The 9,857-nt window shown below is 47.1% G+C and overlaps 1 protein-coding gene across 1 annotated transcript in view; it reads left to right on the forward strand.

Annotated features, from left to right (window-relative positions):
* The first annotated feature begins 489 nt into the window (after positions 1-489).
* Positions 490-9,857, forward strand: part of VSTM5 (V-set and transmembrane domain containing 5) — a 48,742-nt gene continuing 39,374 nt past the window's right edge. Inside the window, exon 1 of the mRNA XM_006897175.1 lies at positions 490-580. Coding sequence (XP_006897237.1) covers positions 490-580 — 91 coding nt within the window. The remainder of the gene's footprint in view (positions 581-9,857) is intronic.

The following is a 9,857-nucleotide window of genomic DNA, read 5'->3' on the forward strand; positions in this document are numbered from 1 at the left end:
AAAATGTAGCAGTCAGCTTTCAGATAGGAATTACAGCCTTGGAAACGGTGGGGCTAGGGAAAGGCAGTCATTAGGAATTGGGTTTGAAAAGACAGACAGCAAGGGGTTTAGATTTGGGGTTTTTTCCATTAACCAGCATCATCTGAATGTGGAATCAATACCAGTAAACTGGGTGTGAACGGAAGGAAGCTGCTCATTATTTACCATTATTTGCCTCTGAGCGTATGCATTTTCTTTCTGTCTCTCCCTGTCTCTAGTTCGTTCGCTCCTTGGGAACTGGTTGAACCAGAGTACAAGCAGCTCATCTGCATCTGGCCCAAGGGAACCTACAGGAGCCAGAGGCTAGAAGGCGAGGAGGCGGGTGGGAGCGTCTGGAGCGGCGGGCAGTGGGCGGCGAGGCGCACAGCGTGGCCGGTGGAGCGCACAGCCCGGCCCGCGCCGCGCCGCTCGCCCAGCCCATGCCGGGCCAGGGCCGCCCGGGGCCCGCTCATGAGGCCTCCGCCGAGTCGGAGAAGGAAGCCCCGGGGTGTCTCTGTGGGACTCTTCGCCCTGTGCCTGGCCGCAGCCAGCAGTCTGCAGAGTAAGCACCAGGCGCGGGTGGCGGGGCGCGGCTGCTGGGCGGCGGTAAGGGGCGCGGGCAGGTCTAAGTGCCGGAGCTGGCTGGTCTAAGTAGGGGGTGCTGGGCTGTATAAGGGGGCACAGACAAGTCTATGGAGGTGGCGCAGACAGGTCTTAGTAGGGGGGCTGGCAACTAAGTATGGGGGCACAGATAATTCTAAGTAGGGGCGCCGACAGCTCTAAGTAAGGGGCGCAGACAGGTCTAAGTAGGGGCACTGATTGGTCTAAATAGAGGGCGCTGGCACCTCTCGGCTCCCGACCCGGCGCGCTGCCCGCTCTCTGCTCCCGACCCCGCGCGCTGCCGGCCGGGCACTGAGTTCTTTGAGGGGCTGGGGGCAGCCAGGGCCCGGTGCACCCCGAGGCGCGAGCAGCTCTGGCTCCCCAGCTCTGCGCACCCCCGGGTTTCCCCGGCCGCAGACCTTGGGAGGAGAGTGTCCGCGTTAGGGGATCCGGAAGCCGGCCCAAGATATCCAGCTTCCGGCGGTGGCCACCTCGCCTGCAGCATTTTATTCCTTTTTCCTGGAATAACCATGACTGAAGCCGAGTTGTCCAGACTGCAGGGTCCCCTGGGCCCTGCGCCCGCTTTGGGAACCTTTCCTCACACACCTGCTTCCGGGTCGGACCGAGGGTGGGGGCGCGTTGGTTTTACCAACAAAATGCTTTAACTCTTTGGTCACCAGTGCCTGCTCCTGGGGAGAAGTGTTGAGATGTGGTCCGAATATAGGACCCGAATCTTTTTTTTTTTTTAAGATTATAAAGGATCTGAATGATTACTTTCTTTTTTATTGAGATTTTAATGAGAGTTTACCGAGAAGTTTGATTTCTATTCATTCATTGACTCACATTTTCCTCCCTCGTCCCCACCCACCGCCCCAGTTCACTTTTCTCTTTAAATTTTTTTTCATTGTTGCAAGGACCCGAATTCTACTTATTTAATTTTTTTTAATTCTAAATTTCTTTTCATTAAAGTTTACAGAGACTTTGGATTCCCATTCATTCATTGTTGCACTTTTCTCCCTGCCTCCTCTCCCCTCCAGGACCTGAATTCTTAAGGCCAGAAGTGGTCCTCACCCCCTAGGCCCTGACCATATCGCTCTGCACGGGCGGACAGGCTGGCCCTGCAGCCCTGGGTCTGCTGGATGGGATGTAACACAGTCCCTAACAAACTCCTATCACACAAATGGCACGTTGTAACCTGGAACAGATTACCCAATAGGCAAGATAAACATGAGTTTACTTGTTTACTAATCTATACTGAGCATTCATATGGTCTCTATGAGTCATCAATGGCACTTAACAATAACTACATAGAGAGAGCTCTGTTGGCCTAGGGGGTAGAAAGTTACGCTACCAAGCCAAAGGTGGATGATTTTAATCTGCACCACTCAGGCCTGGTTTTAATTGTTTTTGGTCAAACATTCTTCTAAGTGGTATAGCACTGGTCTGTCCATTTGCTGTACAGAGGTAACTCGTGGTTGCTGTGATGCTGAACACTGTGACACTGTTGTGTCAAATGCGATAATGGTTTTCTATGATGGACAATGTTTGGTGGAACTCCTCAAATAAAACAGTCTTGTAAGTAGGAGTGTCATCCACTTCCAAAATAGCTTGCTTCTGGAAACTCTATGAACCTGGAGAAACAATGAAAGTTACACAAGTATTCAGGTCTTTTGTTCATAGGATCTCTAAGAGTTGTCTACAATTCGACAGCATTTAACAAGAACAATACTGAGCAGTTTCATGTTTTCACCACATCAAAATCACGTGAAACCCTTAACTAACAATACTGAGCAGTTTCATGTTTTCACCACATAAAAAAATATGTGAAACCCTTGACTACAGACTAGTAAACACATGCTTGCCTTCTTACTAGGTAATCCACCCCTGTCAGAGGTTCTAGGTTTGAAAAGATGTTTTGATTATGTAGGGAGATGCTGTGAGTCTGGGAAACCTAGGAGCAGAATCTTTGGCATGGTGGAAAAAAAAGTAAAATTGTTTGATAAAGACTAGTAAAGAAACACAAATATATACCTGGTCTTTCCTTGTTTATTGTATAATTATTTAATCGTGTCTTCTTATAGCTCCCATTTTACAGAATAATGGATTAGGGAATTGAAGTTTAGAGAATAACCAGAACAGAACCAATCAGGTTGGGAGATTTTATTGAGCACATCTGTATTCACTATGTTTGGGTTTTACCAGGTTCCTAGCTTTTAATACTGAGGACAATTGTGTGAAATAAGTGTTACTCTTATTTCTGTTAAACCAAGGCATAGAGATCGGTTAAATTGCTAGCTTACAGATGCTGACTTCTATATGATTTACAGCCTCTGAAACCCCACTAATGGCTCAGCTAGGAGTCGATTACTACCCAGTGGTCATGAGTTTAGCTGCTATCCAGTGATTTGTCATATACATGTGCCACATTTAAGGAGTCCTGGTAGCATAGTACATTACCAGCAGAGCTGCTAACACAAGGTTGGCAGTTCAAATTCACCAGCCAAAGAAGGACATGGGCAGTCTCCTCCCATGAAGATTTGCAATCTCAGAAACCCAATGGGGAGTCGCTGTGTCAGAACCAGTATGGTGGCAGTGGGATTTTTGTTGGGTGGTAGTATAGTAGGTCAAGAGCTGGGTTGTTTGCTTCTACCAGCCATGTTCTAGGAGATTCCATAAAGATTCACAGCCTTTGACACCCGATGTAGAGTCACGAGTCAGAGTTGACTTGAGGGCAGGGGGATTGGTGGTTTGGTTTGGGAGGGACATTTGTGCTTTCAACTTCTAATCCTGAAGCAAGGGAGGAATCTACCACCGTGCAATGGATACAAGCCTAGCACTGTGCACATGCTAAGAAGGGTGGGGAAGGGTTTCCTCTGCACACACACCTCCTTCCTACCACCGTACTGTGCTGGGTGAACACCAAGTTTAGTGTTCAAAAAGTGACCAGAATATGCAAAGGGATAAATCAAACCACAGAGTCACCCCACTTTCTTCATTTCTGGTTTCTAATGGTCTTTTTGGAAGCAGGAGTGACATCCACTTCTGTAATAGCTTGCTTCCAGAAACCCTATGAACCTGGAGAGAGGATGAAAGACACACAAGCATTGAGAACTCTCCTTCATAGGGTCGCTATGAGTCGCCTGCGACTCGACGGCACTTAACAACAACAACAATGATCTTTTGGGACTTCTGCTGGCTTGATAGGTAAGAAGTTACACTACAAACCCAAAAGCATGTGGTTCAAATCCACTATCTGCTACTTGGGGGAAAATCTCCTCCTATGTGATTTGCAGCCTCTGTTACCTAGTGGTAAGATGTTGTGCAATAAACTCAAAAGTACATGATTCGCATCTACCAGCTGCTCTGAGGGAGAAAGATGGGCAGTCTCTTCTCACGTGATTTGTTGCCTCTGAAAACCCACTGGAGGGTCTGCTATGAGTCAGTTCTGACTCCATGGTACATAACAACAACACTGGGGCCTAACTAAAAAGTTGGAGGTTCAAATCCTTCAGTTGATGCCAAGGAGAAAACATGAGCCTGTTTGGTTCTGTAAAGATTTAAAGCCTCAGAAATCCTAGCAGGCAGTTTTACCTTGTCCTGTGATGAGGAGTTTGGCCTCGGAATTGGAGGAAGACTGATCAGCAACTTGCATATTCAGATAACACAACCTTGCTCACTGAAACTGAGGAGGACCCGAAGCATCGGCTGAAGAAAATCAAGGACTGTAGTCTTCAGTATGGATCGAAGCTCAACATCAAGATGACAAAGATTCTAACCACTGGGCCAATTGACAGCACTGTAATTGATGGAGAAGAGATTGGATTGTTAATAATTTCCGTTTGATCAGCTCCACAGTCAACACTTTTGGAATCAGCAGCCAGAAAATCACAAGATGAATTGGATTAGGAAAGTCTGCTATCAGGAACCTCTCTAGAGTGCTGAAGAGCAATGATATCAGTCTAGAGACTAAGGTGCTCCTGATCCAGGCCATGGTCTTCACAATTATTTGCTATGCACCAGAGAGCTGGGCAATGACTAAGAATGATAGAAGAAGAATCAATGCCTTTAAGTTGTGGGGCTGGAGAAGAGTATTGAACATACCATAGATTACCAAGAGAACTAACAGGTCTGTCCTGGAGAGGGAAAACCAAGTTGCTCTCTGGAGGCAAGGATTTTGCATCTCCATCTGACATACTTTGGGCATGTTGCCAGGCAGGACCAGTGCTTGGAAAAGGACATCATCCTTGGAAGGGTGGAGGGACAATGCAGGAGAGGAAGACCCTGAATGAGATGGATTTACTCAGTGACTAGGGTAATAGAGGCAGTGTGTTGGAGACAGTGAGATTGGCTCAGGGTAGGATGGGGTTCAGAACTATTGTACATAGGGTCACTATGAGTCACAGGCAACTCGACTGCACATAACCACAACAGCAACATGGGTTTGCTGTGAGTTAGAATTGACTTGGCAGCAGTGGGTTTGGTTTTTTTATTAACAGCAACACTACTGTTTGGGTTTGGCAGCGTTCTAGGTGTGGTAGACAACTAAAGAGGAAGTGGGTGTTATCCTAACAAGAACCTCTTGGGCATTTAGCCAGTGTCCTACTCAGAGACTTTGCTGATGCTGGACCATCAGCACAGGCTCCTGGCATCCCGCATCCTTTGTTTGCCCTGGGAAATGGGCTTGCTGTAGGAAAGCTTCTATTCATCCAGCAGAAGTGAGAGTGAGTGGGAGGAGATTGGGAAGTTCAAAGTTGGAAATCATTTCCTCCTGTAACTGATTCTCTGAGCTAAGAAGGCACCTGTCAGCCCTGGGGGCAGAAGGGAAATGGCGCTGGACCTTGCAGTCAGCACAGGACATACCTGTTCAAATGTCCTTGTGGTCAAGAAAGCACAGTGGCCCTTTGCCTGCCTGAGTGCACCCTCAGGTGTGCATGCTGTCCACACTGATGCCAGGGGAGCCTCAGCTCAGATATGGAAAAGGTCTTAAGGAATGATTCTGGCCTGTGTACTGTTGTTAAGGCCTACGTGTGCAGTCCCCTTTCTTCTCTGATCATGCAGGGAGATGAAGGTGGGCCAGCCTAGTTCTTTCCTGCTGTTTTTAGGCCAAACTAAGTCAGTTCCAGCTCATGGAGGACCTAGGTAGGTGTGCAGAGCTGCTTCATGGAGTTTTTGGGGCTGTGCCCTTTTGGAAGCAGCTCCCCAGACCTCTTGTCCAAAGTATCCCTGGGAAGGTTCAAGCAGCCTTGCAGTGAGAGCATAACCATTTGCTCTAACCAGGGACTCCTAACCTGATGGATAGTGCATTAGAACCGCTGGCTTAGAAAAGCTAGATGCCCTAGCTCTACACCACACCAGTTAGTATGAGGCCAGGCCTCAGGCTTTGTTTTTATTTGCTTTTAAGTTCCTCGAAGACTCTAATGTGCAGCCAGGGTTGAGGACAGCTGGGCTGGATCACATCCAAACCCCCTCCATTACTCTCCTCCTGTGGAAACAGCTTGTCAGGAAGTATGTGGATTTCTCCCCACTTCTGTTCTCAAAACCCCCACCATCAATCTCCTTAAGTCTTGTCTATGGCTTCATCCTGGCATACCCTTGAATACTTTCCCACCACATCCAGCCCAAGAGACAATGTTTGATTTGGCTCAATAGGAAGTTTGTAAACACCTACTGTGTGTCAGGTATGTGCCAGGAAGTGGGAGTGCATAGCACAGTTCCTGCACTCATGAGCCTCATATGACTTCAACCTCAATGCCATGGGGCACAGAGAAAGACGTTTATCCCGTCTGTAGGTAGTAAGAGGCTTCTTGAAGAAGTCTCAAAGGCCAGGTAAGAGGTGTCCAGGTGAGCAGGAAGGGGAAGTTCTGGGTGACATGGAGTCACAAGCACGCCTTCTGTCTCCATGGGCCAGTGAAGGAGACATGGGAAGAAACATTCTTTAGTTGAACTGGTTTTTCAGTTCTTGACAATAATAAGTGACAATTCAAGAAATGAAGCTTGGGGAGGACTGTGGGTGGAAGGTGCTTAGACAGTGGATGGAAGGTGCTGAAATAGAACCTCTGATGGGCTCTGAAGTTAATTCTGGAGACTTGGCAGAGAGATGTGGATCCGTCAGCACCAAGTACTGAACAGGGGCCCTGAAATTGAGGCCCCTCAACTGTCTGCCCTTCTGTAAACAGAGCCAGTACAGCATCCTTAGCCCCTGGCTCAACCTGAACCTGTATCAGATTCCTTCTAGAAGTTGATGTATTTTAGAAGGAGCATGCCAGGACCTGGGTTCCTCCTCTTATCAACCAAGGCCTTCACAGACTTTGGGATGGGCTGTCAGAACCTTTTCCTTTATGTCAGGTAGACATGTCCATTCATTTAGTCCAACAGCCCCTGCTTGAGTGACCCATCTATCACTGTCCACACTGCTGTGCCCTGGTGATTCTGATCTAAACCCCTTAGAAGAGTGAATGGTCTTTTGCAGAGTCATCCAGTTAGAGTGTGGGGCAGCCCCAGCAGGGCCTGGGTTTCCCAGCAGCAGAGTGGGGGTTCTCTGTCCTGGGTGGGCCTTACCAGGGCTTTTGCCGCCAGTGTGCTGCCCTCATGGAGTCCTCAAAGCCAGAGTGAGTTGTCCTGATGGCCTCTGTGGAGGAGGATGGATCTGACATCACACACAGAGGCTGAATTGCTTGCTTCTTTGTTTTAAAAGGTCCATCCCTCCCCCTGCCCCATGTGTTTGCAGCAGCCACCAACAGCATCACTGTTGCAGACGGAGGGTAAAGTATTAATAACAAGACAGAACACCAAGAATTTAGGAGGAAACAGGTAAAGCAGGAGGCTAACAGGTCGAACAACTGAAATGAACCGAAGCACCCACCTTAGCTTCCCTGTGTCTTTATTGAAAATTGCCAGGGAGCAAATCACCAAGAGAATTCTATGCAAATGAAGCTAAGCTCTTTCTATTAAGAACCTTCTGCTTGACTCAGGAGGGAGGGGCTAGCAAATCCAATGCAAGAATCCTGTATACGCTAAAGGGTTGCCTTAGTGTCTACCCCTGCAAACATTTAAGGATTGCCTTAGTGCTTCAGGGTGAATTCCAACTTGTATCATGCCTCACTCACATCCTGAAATAGCATTTAGTTTATTATAAATATTTAGTATGAACTTTGGCTTCATGTGTCCTGTCTCCATACCTTTTAAACCTGTATGCAGAACAGATTATCTGGGAGGCTGGGCTCTATGAGGAGGAATGTGGAGTCAAGACTGGTGGAAGATCTATCAACAATCTGCGTTATGCAGATGACACAACCCTGCTTGCTGAAAGTGAGGAGGACCTGAAGCGCTTGCTGCAGAAGGTCAAGGACTGCAGCCTTCAATATGGATTGAGGCTCAATGTCAGGAAGACAAAGATTCTCACCACTGGGCCAATTGGCAGCATCAGGATGGATGGTGAAGAGATTGAGATTGGTGACAGCTTCAGTTTGCTTGGCTCCACAGTCAACACTCTCAGCACCAGTAGCCAGGAAATTCCTGGGATTCTCCTAGGTAAACAGCCTCACTACCATTTGCTGTTTTCTTGAAGTGGGGCTAGGGAGTTCTGGTAGCTGTGCTGCTAACCCGAAGGTGGTGCCTCCATGGCAGTTTGAATCCACCAGTGGCTCTGAGAAAGAAAGACAGACAGTCTTCTTCCAAATACCCAGGGGAGGGTAAGCTATGAGTCATTTCTGACTGAAGGGAGATTAGAGTGAGACCGTTTCTTACTTACAGTGAGGTTAGGAGACCAGACACTGTGCCGGGGGTTGGACATGTGCTCATGCAGCTTAAGTCTTTCTAACAGATCACATCTGTTAGGGGGTTGTGGCCATCCCTGTTTTACAGGTGGAGAGTAGAGACTCTGTGACTTTAAAATTACCTTGACTAAAGTATTCACAAGCAGCCAGTCAGTATTGGAACCCACATCTATTTGACTTCTATCCTCTGAAGCACCTGCTTCTCTGGAAGGATTCCTTGGGATCCTGTCAATAAATGATACGGTGACCACATACCAGGAACTTAGAAGTGTGTGTGTGTGTGTGTGTGTGTGTGTGTGTGTGTGTGTGTGTGTTTCAGACAAGGTGATCCCATCACACCAGAACTGGCTTAGGAGATCCTAACCTAACCCTGATCCCGTGCTCAATTTAGCATAATTCTGGGCACCTCCCCCTTCTACCCTAGACTAGATGGATCACTTGGCGGAATCATTGCACAATGATGTGCATTTGCTTGCCAGGCACTCTACAGGGTTCTGGGACAGCAATGGCTATCCAGATGCCTACTCTTTATAGATTGCATGCTCCTGTCTTCATGGAACTAACAGTTGATAAGTAAGTATATACCTTCAAACTATCATAGTTACTATGATTGAAAGAACATATCAGAGAGAACCCGATCTAGACTGATGGTTTGGACAGGCTTCCTGAAATGCATAATGATTGACATCTAAAAGTTGGATGAAAGTTAATGGGCAAATAAAGGAGGAAGCGAGGCAGAGAGGTTAGCATGTGGAAAGGCCCTGTGGTGAGAATGAACATGCTTAATCCAAAGGATTGATGAAAGAGCAATACTCGAGAGTTTAAGTAGCATGTTGGGACTCTGAGATCTGAGAGGTAGACAGGGCCAGACCACACTGAGGTAATCAAGCCTTTGGAGAAGTTTTTACTTTATTTATAGAGCCCTGGGGACACAGAGAAGGGCCTTAAGAAGGACACTGATGTGATGCTATTAAAAATAAACCACTCATCCTGCTGTGAGAATGGATTAGAGGGAAAGAATGAGCATAGTGTGATAAATTAGGGGATGTGATGGTAGAGGAAAGATAGAGGGAAAATTGACAGGACCTGGCGACAGGATGGTGCCTCACGGAACTGGCTGGCTAAGAAAGCCTTTCATTAAGCTCAAGGATCCCAGAAGACCACATGTGGTCAGTATATATGGATGTGTTTGTTTTGTTTTTAAGCACCATTTTTTTTCATTTATTTATGTTTTGAATAGGTATTATTAGCACACAGTCCAAAGTTCAAAAGATGACTGACTGCTCAGAGCTCCCCCTCCACCCTTGGACTCCAGCCACTTACGGCCTCCCTGAACTCCCTAATTACAACCCTTATCCCCATTTTTGTCTGTACTTTTCCAGAAATAGTCAATGCACATAGACATAACTGCTTATGTATTTAATCTATCACTGGTTGGTTTTTTAAAATTTTTATTTAAATTTA

Source organism: Elephantulus edwardii, unplaced genomic scaffold (genome assembly GCF_000299155.1).
Source record: "Elephantulus edwardii isolate Elephantulus edwardi_28Jun2011 unplaced genomic scaffold, EleEdw1.0 scaffold00203, whole genome shotgun sequence".
In the NCBI taxonomy this organism is placed as follows: Eukaryota; Metazoa; Chordata; class Mammalia; order Macroscelidea; family Macroscelididae; genus Elephantulus; species Elephantulus edwardii.